The 24,873-nt window shown below is 34.8% G+C and overlaps 1 protein-coding gene across 2 annotated transcripts in view; it reads right to left on the reverse strand.

The window, feature by feature from the left end:
- AP3B1 (adaptor related protein complex 3 subunit beta 1) overlaps positions 1 to 24,873 on the reverse strand; it is a 262,282-nt gene that overhangs the window by 197,591 nt on the left and 39,818 nt on the right. For both annotated transcript variants that reach the window (XM_053664477.1, XM_053664478.1), the window contains 4 exons: positions 23,930 to 24,004; positions 10,360 to 10,455; positions 9,578 to 9,738; positions 7,233 to 7,299 (listed from right to left, as the gene is read on the reverse strand). In XM_053664477.1, the coding sequence (XP_053520452.1) occupies positions 7,233 to 7,299; positions 9,578 to 9,738; positions 10,360 to 10,455; positions 23,930 to 24,004 (399 nt within the window). The remainder of the gene's footprint in view (positions 1 to 7,232; positions 7,300 to 9,577; positions 9,739 to 10,359; positions 10,456 to 23,929; positions 24,005 to 24,873) is intronic.

The raw sequence follows: 24,873 nt of genomic DNA on the forward strand, positions 1-24,873 counted from the left end.
ATTTAGGATCTTACAAGTAAAAAACAATAATAATCAAAATAATCTTATGACATGCATCCTGTTTTTTATATGGATGCCCTCCCAGCAAAAACAAAACAAAAAACCACACACACATTTGCTATTCTGACATGGAGGGCACTCTTGTACTAGGAATCCTGCAAAGTACTTCAAACTCAAACCACCAACCCTAACAACAAAAAAAAAGACTCAATATATAAGAACTGAAAACAGGAAATAAAATGAAAACAATTCGACTTATGAAATTTAACCACAAAATAATCAATGAGGAAGCAAAAGAAAACAGTAAACACAACACTCCAAAATGAATTAAGCACCCTCAAGGAAGCATTTGGAGACTGGAAAAATGAACATGAATCAGAAATTCAAAAATAGAGAACAGAAATGAACAAAAGACATCAGATAGAAATAAAGCAGGAGTTGATTGAAACCGGGTAAAAAACAGAAAAAAACAGACATGATGATTAAATTGCAAGATGCTCTGGTAAATATAGTTGAGTAAAATTTAATAAGGGACATTTAAAGTAAGAAAAAGAACCAAGAAGAGTGGAAATAAGGTAAAGAAAAAAATTAAAAGGTTAAGAGAGCCAGTGATTGAAATACAAAACAGGCAGACACTAAAATCCTCAATAGAATATTGGATAACCGCATCCAACAATACATTAAAAAGATCATACACTATGACCAAGTGGGATTCATCCCAGGGATGCAAGGGTGGTTCAATATTTGCAAATCAGTAAATGTAATATATCATATAAACAAAACCAAAGACAAAAATCACATGATCATATCAATAGATGCGGAAAAAGCTTTTGATAAGGTACAACACCCATTTATGATAAAAACACTCAGCAAAGTGGGAATGGAGGGAGCATTCCTCAACATAATAAAGGCCATATATGAGATACCTACAGCCAACATCATACTCAATGGGCAAAAACTAAAAGCTTTTCCACTAAGATCAGGAACAAGACAAGGATGTCCACTTTCACCACTTCTATTCAATATAATATTGGAATTTTTAGCCACAGCGATCAAACAAGAAAAGGAAATAAAAGGCATCCAAATTGGAAAGGAGGAAACAAAACTGTCACTGTTTGCAGATGACATGATTAGTGTACATGGAAAATCCTATACACTCTATTGTATATAGGATTTTGCTGAATTTGGCAAAACAGCAGGATACAAAGTCAATATCCAGAAATCAAAGGCATTTTTGTATACCAACAATGAAACAGCAGAAGCAGAAATCAAGAAAAAAATCCCATTTGATATAGCAAAAAGAAAAATAAAATACCTAGGAATAAACCTAACCAAGGAGGTAAAAGACCTGTATGCGGAAAACTACACAACACTGAAGAAAGAAATCAAGGAAGACACAAACAAATGGAAACATATACCATGTTCATGGATTGGAAGAATTAACATCATCAAAATGTCCATACTACCCAAAGCAATGTACAGATTCAATGCAATACCTATTAAAGTATCAATGACATACTTCACAGACATAGAACAAACACTTCAAAAATTTATATGGAACCATAAACGACTCCGAATAGCAGCAGCAATTTTAAGAAAGAAGAACAAAGTAGAAGGGATCACAATACCTGATACGAAACTGTATTACAAGGCCACTGTAATCAAAACAGCCTGGTACTGGCATAAAAACAGGCATATAGAACAATGGAACAGAACAGAGAGCCCAGAAATAAACCCAAGTCTCTACAGTCAATTAATATTTGACAAAGGGGGCAGCAACATAAAATGGACTAAAGATAGCTTCTTCAACAAATGGTGTTGGGAGAACTAGAAAGCTACGTGCAAAAAATGAAACTCGAGCACCGACTTACACCATACACCAAAATAAATTCAAGGTGGATAAAAGACTTAAATATAAGCCATGACACCATTAAAGTCCTAAAGGAGAACATTGGCGGGAAAATCTCAGATATTTCACGCAGCAACATTTTTACTGATATGTCCCCTAGAGCAAGGGACATAAAGGAAAGAATGAACAAATGAGATCTCATCAAAATTAAAAGCTTTTAAAGAAAACAGCATTAAAATAAAAAGAGGACCAACTGTATGGCAAAACATATTTGCCAATGATACCTCAGACAAGGGTTTAATCTCCAAAGTATACAAAGAACTTACGCGACTCCACTCTAAGAAGACAAGCAACCCAATTAAAAAGTGAGCAAAGGACTTGAACGGACACTTCTCCAAGGAGGACATACAGAGGATCCAGAGACACATGAAAAGATGCTCAATATCACTAGCTATCAGAGAGATGCAAAATAAAACCACCATGACATACCACCTTACACGGGTCAGAATGTCCATCATAAATAAAGCAACAAACAAGTGTTGGAGAGGTTGTGGAGAAAAGGAGACCCTAATCCATTGTTGGTGGGATTGCAGGCTGGTACAACCACTATGGAAAACAGTACGAATTTCCTCAGAAAACTAAAAATGGATCTGCCTTTTGACCCAGCAATTCCACTGCTAGGATTATATCCTAAGAACCTATACACTCCAATGTTCATAGCAGCACAATTTATAATAGCCAAGAGTTGGAAGCAACCTAGGTGCCCATCAGTAAATGAATGGATCAAAAAATTATGGTACATATACACAATGGAATTTTATGCAGCAGAAAGAAAGAAGGAGCTGCTACTCTTTGCAACAGCATGGATGGAACTGGAAAGCATTATGCTGAGTGAAATAAGCCAGGCACTGAAAGACAAATACCATATGATCTCACCTTTAACAGGACGCTAAAAAAGAAAACAAACAAGCAAGCAAAATATAACCAAAGACACTGTAATAAAGAACAGGTGGACAGTGACCAGAGAGGAGAGGGGAGGGAATTTCAGGGGAAAAAGGGGAAGGATTCACAGGAACAAGTATAAAGAACACATGGACAAAAGCTAAGGGGGTGGAAATGGGAGGGCGGGAGGGAGCACTGCGGGGGTGAACTGGGATGGGAGAAAAAGAAAACTATACTTGAACAAGAAAAAATACAAAACAGGCAAAAATGGATCCAACTTACAGAAAATTGAAATCCCTGAATAAAAAGTAACAACTGAACAGAATATTTAAAATTATACAAAAACCCACCACTTTTCAAAAACAATATAAATGCTGAATCTACATTTTGAAAAGGCTCACTGGATTCCAGGAAAAATTTGACCCACTTCAAGTAAACCTGAGACACCATGTAAAACGATTATATTTCAAAGAAAACAAAACATTCTCAGGATCAGCATGTTACTTAATGCAAACATATTACAGGCATTTTCTTTACATTGAAATAAGGCAAGGATGCCCACCTTCTCCACTACTATAAAACACTGATTGTACTAAAGGCATATGCCAATATAATTAGACAAAAAATTAGTCATAGAAATTACAAAAGAGAAAGAACAACAACTTCTATTTGCAGATTATGATTCATTTTCTAGAACAAACCATGGAAAATGAAGAACAAAAGGAAACCAAACAATAAAAGAATTCAGTAGATAAGCAGGATACAAAATTACCATATAGAAAATCAACAGCTATCTTATATACCAATATAACAAGTTCAATGATATAACAATAAAGCAATTTCAACTTATAATAGCTTAGAAGTAGTAAAACCAAGATAAGATGCAACTCTAAACCACTACTTAACCCACTCTGCTGTCTCTATCTCACTACTTCCCACAGAAGTACAGGTTAGCAACTCTGAAACAACACTTCCCGCCTTCTGGAATGGAGCTAGTAACTACATATATTGTAGTTATAGGAAAATGGAAACTACATTTCTTAGTGTTGGAGAAAGAAGCTGAAAAGATAAGGAAGCTAGAAAGGACCCCATGCTACTGCATCGGAATTATAGGTGTCAGTAAATAATATTGCTGTTTAATATAGATAGAATAATATGTGTGTTTTTAATTTTAAATACATAAATATATATAATACTATATAATACTTCAGAAAAAAGAGTGCCTCATAAATGAGAGATCATCAAGCCGCCAAAAGATCTACTTTTGAACACTAAGCATTTGTGAAGTAAAACATTAAAATAATACTAAACACCCAATTTCTACTACCAAGAAAAAAACAAATTCCTTAATCATTTAACAAATATAAAATATCTCCTTTGAACATGTACACAATATATCCTCTGTATTTTGGAAATAAATGAACAGAAATCAAGAACAGACATTCCAAATTTACAAAGAAATCACCCTTTACACTCCTTTTTTGAGTATTTACTTCTTATTTGGAATATTTATTAACCCCTTTTATGGTGTCAGGCACTGTGCTGAGGATTTTATATACAACAACTCATTCAATACAAATGAAACATTTATATACTAGAAAGTACCAGCTCTGCAAGTTTGGAAACTGAAACTTATGATGGCTTATTAATACATAGCTAAGAAATGGCAGAAGTTCAGACACAAATCCAATTCCATCTAAGTCTAAAGACTACTTTTCAGTTGTGATGTACCTTGTTTTGGAAAATATATGCACATTATACATGGAGATTTCATTCCTAGGCTATGCCACAAATCTCATTTAGTGTATAATGTAGCAGAAATCATGGTAAATTACATTAAAATATCTGTTTCTTGTATATCTTACCATATCCTCCATAATATTTAGCAAGTTATCTTGCACATGGAAGAAACTAAATGTTTTTTATTATTAAAGTCAAGTTAACCACAATAGCAATAATACTGATTGTGTATGTAGGTTCCTGAAACAGGTAAAAGTATACCATACAGAGGATAAAAGAAAATTAAATGTCTTATCTCTGTCTTTATTTATTAAGCAAATCTATGTTTGCTTACCTCTAACATTATACCAAAGACTACAGTAGAAATGCAATGAAGATTTCTGCTACATTAGAGATTAAAAGAAATTTGCTGGATGGCCTAGGAATAAAATCTGCAAGTATAATCTCACATATAATATAAAAAATTTTTCTTAAATATATAGTGAAAAATTCATCAAAGGACTTAAAATTTTCAACAAAACATACACACCTAATGTAAAAACAAAGTAGTAAAGGAGGAATGAGGAACCAAAATGATATGAAACAGAAAAACAAGTAAAATAACAACTATAAGTTCAATTATATCGGTGACATTAAATGTGAATGGAATAAATAATCTAATTAAAAGGCACATATTGCCAAACAGGATAAAAAAACAAAATCCAACTATATGCTGTCTACAGGAGACACACATTGATTAAAAAATACCAATAGGTTAGCAGTAAAAGCAAGAAAAAACGTGTCATGTAAACAGTTACCATAAAAAAGCTGGAGCAACTGTACTTAACAACAGACAAAACAGACTTTAAAACAAAAAGTATTACTAGAGATAAATGGATATTTTATTATGACAAAAGGAAGATAAAACAATTATAAACATACATGCACCAAACATCAGAGCTCCTAAATATATGAAGTAAATACAGGCAGAATCAAAAGGAGGAATAGACAGCTCTGTAATAATAGGAGTATACTTCAATATTCCACTTTCAATAATGGATAAAATGAGCATGTTTTTATTTCCAATGTGTCCTATTCTTTCTCTCTAAAGCTGCTCATATTAAACCTGGATAGTAATACCATTAAGAAGGCAAAATACCCTCTCCTTGTCTTTAAGCCTTTGTTACTTTAATTATGATGCGTCTCGGTGTAGGCCTCTTTGGGTCCAACTTGTTTGGGATTCTCTGAGCTTCCTAGACTTGTGTGTCTTTTTCCTCACTCAATTAGGAAGTTTCCAGTCATTATTTCTTCAAACAAGTTCTCAATCCCTTGCTCACTCTCTTCTCCTTCTGGTATTCCCACGATGCAGATGTTGTTACCCTTCCTGTTGTCCAACATGATTCTTAAGCTCTCCTCATTCTTTTAAGTCTGTTTTCTTTTTGTAGCTCTGCCTGGATGTTTTCTTCTACCTTGTCTTTGAAATCAGATTCAATCCTCTGCTTCACTGAACCTAGTGTTTATTCCTTCCAATGTTTTATTTATTCCAGATATTGCATTTTTTATTTCTGTCTGAGGGTGGAGAGATTGAGGAAAAAGGACTCATAGACATGGACAACAGTCTATGGTGATTGCTGAGGGAATGGGGGTATAAGGGGACTAAATGGTAACAGAAAAAAAATTAAGATTAAAAAATTAAGATGATAATGAAAAAATACAAAAAAACAAAGAAACAGAAGACTTGAACAAAACTATAAGCTCATTAGATCTAACGGACATATATAGAACACTCCACCCAACAACAGAATACACATTCCTCTCAAGTGCACACTGAATGTTCTTCACAATATGCTATACCATTCAACAACAGGTATGGGGCCAGTGGCCACTATATTTGGATAGTTGCTATATATGAGTACACATGCTCCTTGGTGATATTATTCTAAGACAAGCTGGCATCCTCCTACTCAATAGTTGAGCCATGGAGTTGGGTGTAGAAGCCTCTATCAAAGAAACCATTATACCAGCTCCTCCAGAGGTCTGCTCACAAAACCCAAGGGTCACGACTATTCCTAGATCTCATTATCACTACACACAAAGAATGGGAGTGAAGAAAAAAGAAGGAGTTATGTACATTCCCAAAAGATGACTCATATTAGCCAGAACAGTCATTCTTATCAGCCAATGAAATTTGTCTTGTACATGTGAAAATGTTTAGTATTTTTTTCAAAAAATTATAATACTAGGCTGGGATGGGAGTAAAAGACAGAAAACTGTACTTGAACAACAATTAAATAAATTTAAAAAATTATAATACTAAGACACAGCCTCTAATTTTTCAATACCTCCTTAATATTTTTTAAAACTTCATTTTAAAACAATTATTTGTTCCCAGATAATTCAGTTTTTATAAATTCTAATAAATCATTGCTTGAAATAAAAACTTTGGCACTAAAAGCAATAAACAATTTAGCCACAGATTAAAGAAAAGATTTTTTTCCCAACTTGCTCTTCTTCACTCTCTGAAGAAGAAAAGTATAACAAACTAAAATGCTAAATTCAATCCTTCTCTTTACATGGACACTTTTATTCTTCAAGGATTTATGCTCCATCTTTATACCATTTAAAAAAAACAAGTGATAATTATTATATCAAATATACAATGATAAAATGGTACTATGAAATAAAGCATACTTGTACTCTGACATAACAACGTATTACTTACTGTGCTTTTATCTTTCAGAAGTTTTTCAATGACTTCAATTAACATTTCCTTCTGCTCTGGATCAAGGCTAAATCATAAAAAGAAAAGAACATACATTAAATTTTTCCCTTTAATTCTAACTTTAAATGAAGCTAACCATTTCAAAAATACTGTGAATGTTTCGAGAGGGAACTGAAAGTGAGAATTATGTAAGAACAGCAACAAACAGAAAACAAATATAATGCAAAATGGGATGCTTTCACTCCCAGTGTGTCCATTCTTTCTCTCCAAAGTTGTTCATATTAAGCCCAGATACCAATACCATTAAGAAGGTATTTACAGTACAAGTTCACTTCTTTAAAATAAGTTAGAAAACCATAAGAAAGAAGATAAACCACACAGTCTTCTTTTAGCCGAGGGGAAAAATAACAAGATAGCAGTCATTTTCTACTATGGATATGTAATGGTCAAAAACAAATACACAGAATTTCCAAAAAAGAATATTGTAGCATTCTAGTTCACTGATGGAAACATACATTATAAAACCTGCTTTCTAAAACAAAAATATATAAGCAAAGGCTTACATAAGCACAAAATTGAAAAATGTGTCTCAATAGCAGCTCTAATGACTACAATATTGACAGTGATCTAATTTCCTCCCAGCGTGGAATTTTTCTGTTGGTCATTTACTGAGAAGCTAAACAATGGTTATACAGAGATAAAGAAGCAGAGGTTAGTAAAGACAGTCACAAACACAGTCATGCCACATAACAGAGATATGTATAAGGGATTATGAGGATAAAGAGGAAGGGCACTCAGGGAGACAGGTGGGCTGTGGAGGGTTTCTTGAAGTGACATCTCAGAGAAATCTTAACTGACTTTAGAGCTGAAGAAAGGGGAAAAATTTCTAGGTAGAGACTAAAGGAGGAACAAGAGATGGTAATGAGATAAAAACATTTTATGTAGAGGACTAACAGGCAAAAGTGAGACTCTACATTAAAAGCAAAGAGTAAAAATTGAAGCTGAAGAGATAAAAATGGAGCCCAGTGATGAACTTTTAAAGTGTCATAAGTGAACATCGATCTGATTCTTCAAGTGTGTAACCAGAAAGATCATCAGTGAGTAGCATGATACAACTTTGACAATTTACCTAAAAAAATGAGTTACTATTTTTTTTACAAACATTATGTAAGTTAATAGTAACCATTATCATTATCTGAACATTAAATAAAACCTTTCGATTCTTTCAAATTTCAACTGCAGTCTCCCTTCTCCGGAAGTTTTTCCCAACTAATGCCATTATCATTACATCTTCACATTATGAAACCCCACACGAGCCCTCTCCTATTACAGGCATTGTTAGTGTACTTTTGTATGTACATATATATCAAATGTCAATATCTTATTCAATTATAGATTGCCGTTAATTATTTGGCATGTCTGACTTTTTCCTCAAATATGTGATGATAATACATCTTTTACTGTTTTCATACATTTTACACATACGACACAGCACCAGAAACCAAAATAATCTAGATAAAAGCTTGTGGAATTAATGGCAACAAAAAATAATACCAAATTATTGCAGATAATATTTTATTTAGGCAAACTGTTTACTACAGAGATTAAGAAATTTATGCTGTTTCAGTAAGTAGCATACAAATATGGTATGGTGCTATATTTAAAAACCAGTTTTAAAAAAAATTAGTTCCTAAAATAGCTTTGGAAAAAAAATCAGACGATGAAGAAAACAGCAAGATCAAGGAGGAGAGAAGGAAAACAAAGTAAGTTGAGAAGATGACATTCACAGCTCTACCCTACAATAAACAGAAACAATATAAATTCTAATAATACATGTATATGTGTACATGAGAGGTAGACTATATGAGAATTCAAATTCTGGTGTTTGGGGGGTTTTTTAAATTTTATTTATTGATCTTTAGAGGAGAAGGGAAGAAGAGAGGGAGAGAAATATCAATGTATGGTTGCCTCTCGTGCGTCCCCTGCTAGGAACTGACCTGCAACCCAGGCTTGTGCCCTGATTGGGAATCAAACTGCAATTCTTTGGTTCACAGGCCCGCACTCAATCCACTGAGCTACACCAGCCAGGGGCAAATTCTGGTTATTTTTAAATTACAAAATCTGTAAATTATTACAGGCCCTAATTAGCTCACAAGTAAAAACCTATGTAGAAACTTTATAGCCAAAACAAAGATGCCTAAAGGATGTTTGTGAGGGGAAAAACACAATCACTGAGTTTACTTAGTATAAGAACAAACTAGTTACAAGAGTTAATGAAACAAGCCTCCATGGGCTATAACACTCCACAGAACATTAGAGATCTTTGATATTAACAAAGCACCTACCTGTACAATTTTTGTATCGCATGGGCTGCATTCTTCCTAACATATGGTGATAGATCAGCAGAAGCTTCCTTAATAGCAAGCATCATAATAGGTACAATAATTGGTACTCTGATACTTGACAGAACTCTTAAAGCACTTGCGCGAATTAGTTGATTTGGGTCCTAAAGATAATGCAAAAATAGTCATCAAAATTTCAAGTTTACAGTATTTCAAAGACATCTTTATGGCACAGTTAATAGGAGCTTATAGAATGCGATGTAACAATAGCAGGGGAAAGCTACTTAATTTAAAATAAACAACCAGTATATGAAAATGGGTAAGAAAAAGGATTAATAAATGTTTATTTCTCTTACTAATGTTCTAATCAGAGAAGTAATGGTTATACTTCTTGTTCATCACTTACTACTACTAAACATGCTAGATTTTTTTAACTTGCATGATAATAAATTGGCAGAGGTCATAAATTTTATCTTTAAAAAAGTCACATCCTGTCTTGGCATACTTTCAACAATTAGTTTGTATAATGATGAAGAGTTCTTTGATGCATGATAATGATTATACTAAATATAAAGAAACATATACAACTGAAACAAACAGGGCAAGATCCAGTTGGTTACCTGCATTACTGTCTAAGGGTATTGAATAGGCACTGTGAGAGGCCTTTTAACTCTTTCAAATCACCAGTGTGCCATTTAGTGAATTATTACTCCACTGCTTTAAATGACACACCTTCAACTGTACAGAGACCGTGTAGCTCTTTGCCTATTCACTCTATTACTTACCTTCAGAGCTCGCTGAAAAGTACTTATGGACAAGAGTGCCAGATCCTGCTGTTCTTCAGCATATCGAACCAGGTAAACATATACTAACTTTTTGATCTGTTAAAAGAATAAAATCATTTAATCCTAGCCAGAGTGAAAATTAAAAGTCAGTATTTTCTGTAACAAAATCCACTCTTAAGTTTTTTGAAGTAAATAACTAAGCCTGGTCATACCTTAGACTGTAAAATAAAAACAATACACAGTGTGGCAAAAGTAAATTTATAGTTGTTCACATAGAAAATAACACAATAATTTTAATATAATAATCATATAGAAAATTAATTTTAAAAGCATAAATGCTATGCTTCATGTATTCACAACTATAAACCTACTTTTGCCCCACCATGGATATTATAGGATAGTGAATGGTAACAGAAAAAGCTTGTGAAATAAGAATTTTAATAACCCAATCTATAACAGTAACATCTTATTAAGGTGTCCTTCCTTTCAAGGGGGAGAAAAGTCCCTGGGCAAAACTCATATAAGAATATTAAAATATTTACTGAACTACAAAAATATTTTCAAAATGAGGGATACCAATAATACAATGAACCTGAGTTGTACTGACTGATTATATGATAGGTTATGGTATGTTTCCTCATCTGTCAAAGGTGCTGAAGCTCCAAATCAGTTTCTATGGTAATATTCACATTCCAATATACATTACATGACATCTTCAGCTAACTATGGATATTATATGGCAAAATTTCCAAAGGTTGGAGGTGTGTTGAGAAAACGGTTTTTAAAGGCAATTTAATCCTTGTTTATAACAAAATTATGATAAACAGAAAAATTAAATGAATTTAAGTTGAAATTCATCAACTGCCTACTTCTGGCACTGCGCATAGCTCATCTCTCCCTTCTCAAGTATCTTCAAATACCACTCCCTGACTGACTTCCTTATGTATCAGCACAGTGCGTGCCAAAAAGTTTATGGAGTCTTCAATGAGCATAGGAAATGGGTGGAAGTTGTTACAAATTGCTGAAATTGATGCTGAAAAGGAAAATCAGTGCCACAGTGGGCCACGTTTTATATCATACTACCCAATCTGGACTACTTTAAAGACAACTGCCATGGCCTCCTTCCCGGGCTCTCCAATTTCCTATGACAGCATAGTTCTGAGGTCCTATACCATCCTTTTACTCCCTCTGAACCTACTCCAATTTGTTTATAATTCTTTCAGTGTGGCATTCTGAACTAGAAATTCAAGTTAAGCAGAACACACTAGTTATTAGGACTTTGTTCCAGGTTAGGTACTTCCAGTGATACAACTCATTCATAATTACAGTAATACACCTTCTCCAAAAGTATGTCCCACTAAATCAAGCTACACTTGAATAATTGTTCCTGTTGAGTTTTCTTCCTTTTAAAAGAAGAGCCAGATCTTACATTTACCCACAGAAATGTTCAACAACTTAAATTCAATTCATCAAAGCATCCTAACATAATACTAGACCTTAATTTGCAATATGACTTATTTTGCTGCTATTCAGAATTTCATGAGCACAATCAAAAACTTAATGAGCATACTTTCTACATCATCATTATTAATAAATGCTAAATACACTACCTTAAGTGGATATCAATCCATTCCTGAATACTGTAAGACAGGGGTATAGGTAAAAATAACAAAAAATTCATTTCCAATTACTCTTCAGTGTTAAATGAATTTACAAAGTTGTAAAAATGAAATCTACAATGCTTAACTCAAGACTCAATACAGTTCAAAATCTGGCCCAAAATTTCTTCTAGTCAAACAGGAAATCCCCAAAAACATCTTGCACATTTTTTCTCAATCTTCACTCAGATTATCACTCTACATTTCCCCAAGTCCCACTAATCAAAATCTTCCCCCAAAGCAAAAATAAAACAATTAAATGTCCATCAACAGGTGAAGAGTAAAATATAGTACCATCCACACACTACACTTGCAGCCACTATAAGAATTAAACAAATCTTACATAGTGAAAATATGTCTTGTAATATTTGTAAAAGTGCAAAATAGGAGGTAAAATAAAAAGTAGATACACACATACAGTGTTTTATCAATCTAAGATGGACCAGATGTAGCACTATATTATAAATCACAAAGAAAGGAACAACAACAACGACAAAACACCTCTGCCAATTATAGGTCATTATCAATTGTTAAGATAAGTCCCAACTGCAATATCAAAATAGAAAACAAATGTCTTAGAATGGACATAATATGGTAATAACATCAAATATTTACACATGGCACTCTGTGCTAGGCACTGTTCTAAATGTTTTACTTAGATTACTTCATTTTATAGTCACTACTCAATGAACATGTCTTCTTATTCCTATTTTACAGATAAAGAAACTGAAGCATAGAGAGGCTTAAGTAACTTCACAAAAATAGCACATTTATTAAATAAAGAACCTGGATTCAAATCAGGTAAGTGTAAAAGTTAATAAATCAAATGGTAAAATGTTAACAGTAATTATCTCTGGGTGCTGGCATTAACCAGTGAAATTCTTTACATCTTTACATCTTTCTGTATTATTTAATTTTTAATATGAATATTAATGTTGTGTTCAGACAAAACAATTAAGATATTTTCACTTTAGGGTTGAATCTCATCTTTCCAGACATCCTCCGAAACAAAAAAAAAACCAGTATTTTCTCTGATTATGAAACTATTTTAAACAGTTTTATTATTTAAAAAGTCTCAAATTGAAAATATTTTGGGGATCCCTAGGAAGACAGTTTTTCCTGCAGGGTTGGCAACACACAACCATCGGAATTGTTTTAAACCTGCTCCATAGATCAACAAAATACTCAGCTACATGAACAAACTTGCAAGTCAACCAATCTGTGATGACAGCCCTTAGTTTCTGAGCATTAGCCAATCAGGAAAAAGTTACTCCAAAACAACATCTCTGAATGCCAATCAATCAATGGCAGTCTCGCCCAGGTGACCTCACATCTACATATGATACCAACCCACTTAGGCCCCTGAAAGTCCATGAACCTTTTTTGTTGTTAGTTTTTATGAATACTTTAAATGATCACTTGGAACCAATGATCTTACACAAAAATACAAATGGGTACCAAAACTATGTGTATAGAAGTATATAAGATGGCAACCAAATGATCCAAAACATACCAGTGTTTTAGATTTTTTAATGAAAATACAAATTTTAAAAATTCTTTAATTACAGTCTAAGAAGCACTCATCTAATTGTTTGAGGTATAAATAATTTTCTTCCCAACAGATTTTAAAGTTCCTGAGGTTACAACAATGCCAAAAAACAGTGAACATTTTCAGTTTAACTGGGTGATATTTGCAGTACTTATCACATGCCTGGCGTATACTAAGAACTCAATAATTATCAGCTGAATAAAGTATCACAGCCCAATGGTAGGCTGAAAAAAATTAAGACACTTCCCATCGGATTGCTACATCTATGATCTAACTTACCACCAACGATTATAACCCATGTTTACGTAGATGTCTAGAAGGATATTAACATACTATGAAGAAATGACATGTATTTCAAAGACTGCCTCAAAAGTCTTTAACTTGTGGAGTTTTTAAAAAGTAATCATATAAAATATTCTTTCTTCTTACTAATTACATTCAGATCTCAGTCTATAGTACTCTGAAAAGTTTTGAAAGAATAGGTTCAAGTCCATCCACCCCTTCATCGTTTTGTTTTCTTAGTAACACCTTTATTTACCAAGTAATTGCTATAACCAACTTATAGAGCTGAATTATAAACTCCAGAATATCCAGAAGTTTATATTGGCAACACTGAAACATTTAGATCCACAGCTGAGCTAGTAGGTATTGCTGTAATTACTCACTATTACAGAAAGATTTTTGTGACTGTTACAACAAAAAGCATAACAATATTAAATCACAGAAGGTTGCAAAACACTAAATTTGTTCTACTTCTGTTATAAGAATCAATCAATATTGACCACAAGAGGCCTAAGTACTGACTGGCTGCAGGTGTGCAGAGAAAACCTACTTTCCCTGAAACCATTCTGTGACCAGAAATGGGAGTACTTAAAGCTCCGTGACTACACCATTTTCTGATCAGTTACTTTCATTCAATGCTACAACACTCCTTGCTGTACAGCTAATCATAGCAGAGCCCCAGTAGGCTGGAAGAACACAGGCAGATCTGTTTAATTAGCTTATCAATACTAGTACATCAAACTTCATGAGTTATTGACTAAACCTTTGATTATTTTTGTACTATAACCACTGATTGCTTACTAGGTCACATTTTTATCATTTGACATCGAATGGCAGATGACATATAGCTCAAGTGTGTGTCTAAGGCAGCATGTACTTGTAAAAATGAAATTTTGCACTTGATAGCAATAAAACATCAATCAATCCTCTAAACATAAATTTTAAGAAGCTTGTGTCAGTTTTCCCACAACATTAGAGGATTATGCATGTTTCAAAAAACTAACAAGGTATTTCAAGAACAAAAGAAATTCAAACAACTAGACCAGTAACTATATTTATAGGGACATTTTGTTTTAAAACCTTAGGCAGTATACCAGAATCTGATTGTAAAGGAAAAACATAACCAAATAGAAAAGTACTACTATTTTAACTATATGAAAGGTACAGACAAAAAACTGTACTTGAAAAATAACTAAATAAAGTTAATTATTTAAAAAAAAAGAAAGGTACAAACAGCTTTGAATTAATAATAACTAGTACAGAATTTTCTGTTTAGAACAAGAAGATTCCAAGTTCAAGGAGAACTAGTTAATTGACTACTGATTTCTAAGGACTTGGTCATTTCTACTCATATTTAAAACAAAAAATTTATACCAGTGTCAGATACTTCCCCAAAGGGTAACTAATACCAGATTTTGATAAGAGGTCAAACTAAGGTAGAAAAGGAAGAAGGAATCATCGACAGGAAAAATGGCTCTGAAAGGAGAATGGTCTAAGACTGGTTATGAAGACAAGCTACTTGGCTTTGGGCTCTTACCCTTCCATATACCAGCTGGGTGACTGTGGTCAGATAATTTAACCTTTCTGCTATCTTGTCCTCATAGACAAAAATGAAATTACATCATAAAACAATAACAAGATAACTAAGATAACCCTCCCTTTCACAATCTCTGAAAATTAAAAACATACATCTAAATAATCCATGAGTCAGGAATTCTGACTAAGATGGAGGCACAGGTAAATATACTATGCCTCTTCGCACAACCAAAAGGACAACAAAAAATTTAAAAACAAAAAACAACCAGAACTGACAGAAAATTGAACTGTGTGGAAGTCCGGCAACCAAGGAGTTAAAGAAGAAACATTCATCCAGACTGTTAGGAGGGGCAGAGCCGGGCAACTAGGGTAAAGAGGGTAAAGGGCAAGGCAGCATCTGGTGGTCCCACATTTGCATGAGGATAAAACGAGAGGAATAACAGGAGAGCCAGACAAACGGAGCAAGCCAGGGTTCAGGCATGGGAAAAGAATTCCTCAAAACCTCTGGCTGCAAAAATCTGTGGGGGTTGCAAAAGCGGGAGAAATTCCCATCCTCAAAGGAGAGTTTATCAGAGAGACCCACAGGGTCCTAGAACACATACAAGCCCACCCACCCATGAATCAGCACCAGAAAGTCCAATTTGCTTGTGGGTAGCTGGGCAAGTGACTGAAAGCCAGCCAAGAGCACAGCAAGCAGCACTGTTCCCTCTCTGACCCCTCCCCCATAGTCGGCACTACAACACAACAACCTGGGTTGCCCCGTCCTGTCAAATGCCTAAGGCCTCGCCCCTCACTATGTAACAGATGTGCCAAGACAAAGAAATATGGCCCAAATGAAAGAACAGATCAAAACTGCAGAAAAAGAGCTAAGCAAGAAGGAGACAGCCAACCTAACAGATACAGAGTTCAAAACACTGGTAATCAGGATGCTCACACTACTGAATGAGCCTGGTCGCAAAATGAAGGAAGAAATAAAGGCTATGCAAAGTGAAATAAAGCAAAATATACAGGGAACCAACAGTGATGGGAAGAAAACAAATACTCATATCAATGATTTGAAACAAAAGGAAGAAAGAAACATCCAACCATAACAGAATGAAGAAACAAGAATTCAGAACAATGAGGAGACGCTTAGGAACCTCCAAGACAACTTTAAGTGCTCCAACATCCGAATCATAGTGTTGCCAGAAGAAGAACAAGAGCAAGAAGTTGAAAATGTATTTGAACAAATAATGAAGGACAATTTCCCCAATCTGGCAAAGGCAATAGACTTCCAGGAAGTCCAGGAAGCCCAGAGAGTCCCAAAGAAGGTAGACCCAAGGAGGAACACACCAAGGCACATCATCATTACATTAGCCAAGATTAAAATGAAGGAGAGAATTCTAGAAGCAGCAAGAGATAAGGGGACAGTCATCTACAAAGGAGTTCCCATCAGACTGTCAGCTGATTTCTCAAGAGAGACCTTACAGGCAAGAAGGGGCTGGAAAGAAGTATTCCAAGTCATGAAAGGCAAGGACCTACATCCAAGATTGCTCTATCCAGCAAAACTTTCATTTAGAATGGAAGGGCAGATAAGTGCTTCCCATATAAGATAAAAGAGTTCATCATAACCAAGCCCCTATTACATGAAACGTTAAAGGGACTTTGACCCTAAGAAAAAAAACAAAAAAAAAACAAACTAAGCAAACAATCAGAACAGGAACAAAATCACAAAAATGGAGGTCACACAGGGGGTTATTAGTGAGAAGGTGGAGGGCGAAGAATGGCAGAAAAGGTACAGGAAATAAGAAGCATAAATGGTAGGTACAAAATATACAGGGGGAGGTTAATAATAGCAGAGGAAATGGAGAAGCTAAAGAACTTATATGTACAACCCATGGAGATGAACTAAGGTAGGGGAATGCTGGTGGGAGGAGAAGTGCAGGTTGGAGAGAAATAAAGGGGAGAAAAAATGGAACAACTGTAATACCATAATCAATAAAATATACTTAAAAATATGACCAATCCATGAGTCAAAAATCATAAATAAAATATTTTTATCTGAACAACAATAAAAATAAATTAAAATTTGGAAAAAGCAACTAAGGCAATGTTAATAGGAAAATACATAATATTAAAGGTTTTTATTAATAAGATTTAATCTGAGCCCCCAACTAAAAATATCAGAAAAAATGATAACACTCAAGTAGAAGGATGAAATATAGAAGATAAATACAAAGTTAATGATCATATCAAAAAAAATGATGACATAGAAAACAAACAAGAAAATTGATAAAACCATAAGCCATTTTTAAAAGATCAATAAAACTGAGAAAGCTCTTTATCAGTCAAGAAAAAAAGAAAACAAAAATTATCAATATCAGAAATAAAAGAGGAAACATCACTGGGGAAGGTACAGATATTAAAAGGATACTAAGGGAATGTTAACAACATAATGCAAATAAGCTGACAACCTAGTAGAAACATATGAATTTCTGGAATGACAAATTACCAACTCATCCAAGCAGAAATAGAAAATCTAAATAGTCCTGTGTTGAGGGTCCACAAGACCCTAAAGGCTTGAAGATTCACTGGAAGAACTCAAAAAGCTCAGAAAGTTGTTATATTCAGGGTTATATTTCATTACAACAAAAGTAAAATAAGCAAAAAGGAAAGGCACATGGGGTAAAGTCCAGAGGAAACCAGGCACTCATTTCCAAGATTCCTCCTGCCAGTGGAGTCACATTAAAAGCTGCTGAACTCCTTCACCAACAATGTGTAACCATAGGTACACAGAGCTGCCAGTCAGTAGAACTTACGAAGACAGATGTGTCCAGGCTTTTTATCAGAGACCAGTCATGTAGGTGCTGTATGCCTAGCCTACATACATGGCCATCAGTATGCATGACATTATTAACTAAGGCTCCTGACCAAGAAAATTTTTACTATAAAGCACGTGTTTAGTATAAACAGTTCGACAAGCTGGTATACCATGGCTCAAGACCCAACACATGTGAAATAACTCATCAGACAGAATGGCCCAAGAGCTCAGTTTGCCAGAACCAACCAAGGGTCAGTCATAAAAACAGACCTTTCTTGGGCATGTACAACTTAGGTTTGAACAACCCAAGCTGGCTGTTTCCCAGACAGGCCTATACCAAGTGAATAATTTGAATTCAAAATTAAAAACCTTCCTATAAATTAAACTCTCATGCCCAGATGACTACACAGTAAAAATAATAACCAGCTAGAATAAAATACCAATTGTACACATACCCTTTGAGGCAACAGAGGAGAAACACCTCCCAACTCATTTATAAAGCTGGTGTTAACCTGATTACCCTGGTACCAAAACCAAAACCCTTATAAGAAAAAAATTCTTCAATAACATATAGATGCAAAACTCCTTAACAAAAGTTGGTAAATCATTCTAACAATATATTAAATGGTTAATACAACAAAGCCATGAGAGATTTATCCCAGGAATAGAACGGCTTAATAACTCAAAATCAAATCCAATTAGCCACCATATGAGAATACAGAAAAATCATATGATAATTTTGATAGTTATAGAAAAAGCACCTGACGAAATTCTAATCTCATGCATTATAAAAACTCTCAGCAAACTAAGGATGGACAATTTCCTCAACATGATTACAGGCATCTGCCTACCACTATCATCACATTTAATGGTAAAAGACTCAATGCTTTCTACGTCAGAAACAAGGCAAAAGTTACCACTTTCATCATTCCTATGCAACACAGTAATGTGGGTGTACTCAATGCCATATGACAAGAAAAAGACATATAGAATAGAAAAGTAAAATTATATTTCTACATAATATGATCATTTATGTAGCAAAGCCTAAGAAATCTATAAAATAGATATTAGTACTAGTAAGTAAATTTATCAACTACAGAATCTGTATGCTAGCAATGACCAACTGGGAAATGAAATTACAAAGATAACACCATTTGAAAAAGCCTTTGAAACTACTAAAAACTAAATTTAACAATATGTGCAAATTTTGTATACCAACAACTACAAAACTGCAAAGGGAAATTACAGAAGATTGTGTTCATGGACTAAAAGACTTAATATGGTGAAGACAGCAATTCTCCCCAAACTGATCTATAAATTCATTGCAAACAATATCCATCCCAAGAGGCTTTTGAAGATACTAGGATGCTGATTTTAATACTCATGTAGAAAGGTAAATGACCCGGATTAGCCAAAACAAGGCTAAAAACAGAACAATACTGGAGAGCTCATACTGCCTGACTTCAAGAGTTACTATGAGACTACAGTACACAAAACAGTGTGGTACAAGCATAAGGACACACACATATCAGTGAAACAAAAAATTCAAAACTATACTCTCATTTACATGATCAAGAATTTTTCACATAAGTGGCACAGAAACTCAATGAAAAAAGATATAGTCTTCTTAATAAATGACAGCAAAACAACTAAATATCTGGGAGGAAGTGAATCTCAAACTTTACCTCATGCCACACACACAATCTAATTTGAAATGCTGTGCAGTAAAGAGATCACATGCAAAGCCAGAGACTGCTTTCTCTAGAAAGTCTGCTTACAAACTGGCCCTGGCTGGTGTATGAGGATTTGATTTTCAGGGGCATCCCCTAACTCCCTAACTAATAAGTATGATTTACACACAAACAATACGGTTTGCACTAAACATGTGCTCTCCTTCTGGGAGTCTGGAACTTAGGAGGTAATCCCTAAATGAAAAGCCCCCAATGAAAAAGCTGAGTACTAAGTCTCTAATGAACTTTCCTAGTAGAAAACACCTCAGACGTTTTGATACAATGGAAGATGGAAGAATCTCCTGTCGCTGGGAAAAGCACTAGGACAAGATTCTTGGTAGACTGCACCTGGTTTCCTCTAGACTTTGCCCTATGCACCTCTTTCAGTACCAGATTTTGTTATGTATCGTTCTTTAATAAACCATAACTGAATGTGACTATATCCTGATTCCTATGGATCAGGATTCATAGGGAACCCCCCCCAGTGAATCACTGAATATGTGGGTCGTCGTGGGAACCCCACTGCAATGGGATCATCAGCCTAAATGTCACAACGAAAACTATTCAACTTTTAGGGCCAGGAGAAATCTTTATGACATTAGATTAGGAAAAAGTTTCTTACATAGGTCACAAAATAGCCTGAATTATAACTGAAAAATCAATAAAATGGACTTTATCAAAATCAAATGCTTGTTTTTTAAAAGACATTAGAAAAGAAAAAGGAAAGGCACTGACAGGGGAAAATAAATAATAGTAAACAACCATCTAGCTGACACATAGCTTTTATCAGAATATATAAAGAATGTTTATACTTAGGACAAAAAATTAAAAGAGGCTCAAGACTGGAATAAATATTTTAGAAAAGATATATGACTGACCATCAAAATCATGAAAAAATGCTGAGAATCACTAAATACCCAGAAAATGCAATTAAAGGCACAACAAAGCTACCATAAAATCTTACAAGATCCGGAGTTGGAAGGGATATGAACCAACTGGAACTCTCATACACTGCTGGTTAGAATGCACACAACCACTTTGGCAAACTATATAGTACTGCAGTATTTCCCAGAAAATACAACAAATCTATTCTCAGATAGTTACCCCCCCAAAATTAAAATATATGCCCACACATCCCATTTAATTCAATCCAATTATATTTCAACTGATAAAGAAATTGTGAAATATCCAGCCCTGGCTGGTGTAGCTCAGTAGATTGAGCGCAGGGCTGCAAACCAGAGGATCACAGTTTGATTCCCAGTCAGGGCACATGCCTGGGGTGCAGGCCAGTTCCCTGCAGGCCAGTTCCCAGCAGAGGACGCACTAGAGGCAACCATACATTAATGTTTCTCTCCCTCCCCTCTAAAGATAAATAAATAAAATCTTTAAAAAAAAAAAAAGAAATTGTGAAATGACCAGATTATGGCAAAAAGAAACAAAATGTGAATACATGAAACAGCATAGATGAACCTCAGTTTCCTAAGTAAAAGAAGTCAAACACAAGATTTCATACTGTAAGATTCGGTATGTAAGAAATTCTAGAATGACAAAACCACAGTGACAGAAAGCAGGTAACACCATATACAAAATTAACTCAAAATGGATCATAGTCCTACACATAAAAGCTAAACTATAAAATTCTTAAGAAAAAGACAAATATAATCTTCATGACCCTGGATTTAACACCAGTCTCTTAGATATGACACCTAAAGCGTCCAGCAAACAAAGAAAAAACAGACAAACTGGGATTCATCAAAATTTAAAATGTCCTTCAAAGGATAGTATCAAAAAAATAAAAGAGAGCCCACAGAATGGGAGAAAATATTTGCAAATTATATATCAGATAAAAGTTCAACATTCAGAAATATAAAGAACTCTTACAAATAAACAACAGAAAGACAAACAAACCAATTATAAAATGGGGGAATGATTAGACATATTTCCAAAAATGTAAATTTGGCTAATGGATGCTCAATAATTTTTATTAGGTAAATGTGAATCAAAATTTCAAAAGTGGGAATGAGATGGATACCACATCACAGTCTGCATTACGTCTACAATCTAAAAGACAAACAATAACTTTAAAAAAAAAAGAAAAACAAAGAGTGCTGGTGAGGATGTGGAAAAAAGAGAACTTACATACATTGCTGATGGGAATGTGAGACAGGGTACCTGCAGTGGAAAGCAATTTGGCAGTTCCACAAAAAGTTAAACACAGAGTTACCATATGACCCAGCAGTATCACTCCAAAGTACACACCCAAGGGAAATGAGCACTGCGCCCACACAAAAACTTGTCCAGAGTGTTTACAGTGGCCTTATTCAGCATTATTCATACCGCAGCAGAGCCAAAAAGTGGAAACAATCCAAATATCAATCAGCTGATAAATGAATAAACAAAGTGCAGGATATCCATACAATGGAACATTATTAAGCAATAAAGAAAAATAAATACATAATATTATTCAGCAATAAGGAGGAATGAATAAGAAGGATAAATGCAACAACATGATAAATGCTGGAAACATTAAGTGAAAGAAGCCAGACACAAAAGCCACTTATTATCTAACTTCATTTATATAAGATGTCAAGAATAGGCACATCCATCAGGACAAAAAGTAGAGAAATGATTGCCCAGGGCTGGGGGACAGAAAGTGACTGCTAACAAACACCTTTTTGAGGTGATAAAAATGTGGAATTAGATGGTGTGCTTGTTGCACAATTCACTGAATTGTGTACTTTAAAAGTAAGAAGTTTATGTTATGTTAATTATATTTCATGTATTTTAAAAGATGATTGATTCCACAGCAAAAATAAAAACCATACAGTTAGAGTGTTTTAGCATATTTAGAAGTAAAATGCACAATAATATGAGAAAAAATAGAAAGGTGCAAATGAAAATTTGTCATAAGGTTTTCAAAGCACATGAGAGTAGGGCAGCAGTCTCCCGTTATCCACAGCTTCACCTTCCCCAGTCAACCCTGGTCTGAAATTTTTATGGAAAATCCCAGAAACAAGCAATCCATACCTTTAAACTGTGAGCTGTCTGAGCAGTACAATGAAATCTCACACCACCCCCTCTGTCCCGACCAGGACGTGAAATCACCCCTTCATCCAGTATAGCCACACCACATAGCTACCCACCCATGAGTCTCTTAGTAGCCCTCTCAGTTATCAGACTGACTGCTGAAATATCAACAGCAGTGCTTGTGTTCAAGTAACCTTTATTTCACTTAATAATGGTCCGGACCAAAGCTGCTCACGCACCTTTTTATTACAGTACATTGTTGTAACTGTTCCATTATATATATTATTAGTTATTGTAGTTAATCTCTTACTGTGCCTAATTAAATTTCATCACAGGTATGTATGCACAGGAAAAAACATGGTGTGTACAGGTTTTGGTACCATCTGTGGCTTCATGCAACAACCACTGGGGGTCTTGAAACATATCCCCCGAGGATAAGGAGGGACTAGTGTATAATGATATTTGAAAGTAGACTAGGATAACTTAGAGATGTACATTGTAAGTCCTGATGGTAGACTGTAATAAGTTAAACACGTACACTGTACAAGTACATCCCAGAGTAAGCACCCCCCAAATACATAATCAAAACAAAGAAATACAGCTTCAAGGATGTTAATAATACTTGATTGTAAGTGAAAAGACTCCCTGTATCTTTAAGTTCCACCTACATCCACCTGAAACATCTGCCCTGATGTCACCAGGTCCTTGAAAATATTCTTCAGTGGAGACAGTGCCTTCTTCCAAACTCCCCAGACTCAAAGAGGACCAGGCGAATTCGCTATGCTAACAATGGGCAAGCAGGAGGCACGAGTGCTGGCGTCTGACTTTCACCCAGATATCACTACTTCCTACTGAGTGAACATACCCTCCTGAGAATCAACAAAAATCTAATGACACTTAAATATCTTATGTTGCATTTCAAGTAAGTAAAGAGCATATGATTCTTTCCCACAAAACAAATCATGAAAATTATTAATCAAAACAGTACCTCAATATTTTTACTGGCCACATTCTTCACAACAGCAGGAAACAGTTCAGATGCATTTTTCCCTTTTGCAATCATCTGAAGAATAAAAGTGGAATATTAGAGCTGCAACTTCTTTTAAATAATTCATTCAAAAAAACACATAAATGCCACATTAAATATTTAGAAGACTGAATCAGCAAATAAGCTACGGAATTAACAAACTGAACTCTCTTTTAAAATAATTTTATTTATTTATCTTTAGAGGGGAAGGGAAGGAGCAAGGGAGAGAAATATTGATGTATGGTTGCCTCTCATGTGTCCCCTGCTGGGAACTAGCCTGCAACCCAGGCATGTGCCCTGACAGGAATTGAACCGAGCTCCTTTGGTTTGCAGGCCTGCACTCTATCCACTGAGCTACACCAGCCAGGGAAATCTGAACTCTTTTGGAGTCATCTTACTTACCCCAATTATCTGCAGCAAAGAACAAAGACAATCAGTCTTTCGTATGACAATATAAAAATGCAAATATACAGACATATTAAGGAAGAAATATATAGTAGTTTAAAATATAACAAAATATTTATAATAGTTTTCTCTGGCTAATGGGGTTGTACTTTTCAAATATTTGTACTGTTTTTATGTTCCAAGTTCTTCCATTAAAGATGGATTGCAATGGGCCCTGGCTGGTGTAGCTCAGTGGATTGAGCAAGGACTGCGAACCAAAGGGTCACCAGTTCGATTCCCAGTCAGGGCACATGCCTGGGTTGCAGGCCAGGTCCTCAGTGGGGTCCAGGTGAGAGACAACCACACACTGATGTTTCCCTCCCTTTCTTTCTCTCTCCCTCCCCCTCTATCTAAATAAATAAAATCTTTAAAAAAAAAAAAAAAAGATGTATTGCAATGGGATGGGGAACATACAGAAGAAACATTACTTTGAACCAAAGTAATTCTTTCACTGCCAAGCT

Source organism: Artibeus jamaicensis, unplaced genomic scaffold (genome assembly GCF_021234435.1).
Source record: "Artibeus jamaicensis isolate MK-2021 breed Jamaican fruit bat unplaced genomic scaffold, CSHL_Jam_final contig_373, whole genome shotgun sequence".
Classification (NCBI taxonomy): Eukaryota; Metazoa; Chordata; class Mammalia; order Chiroptera; family Phyllostomidae; genus Artibeus; species Artibeus jamaicensis.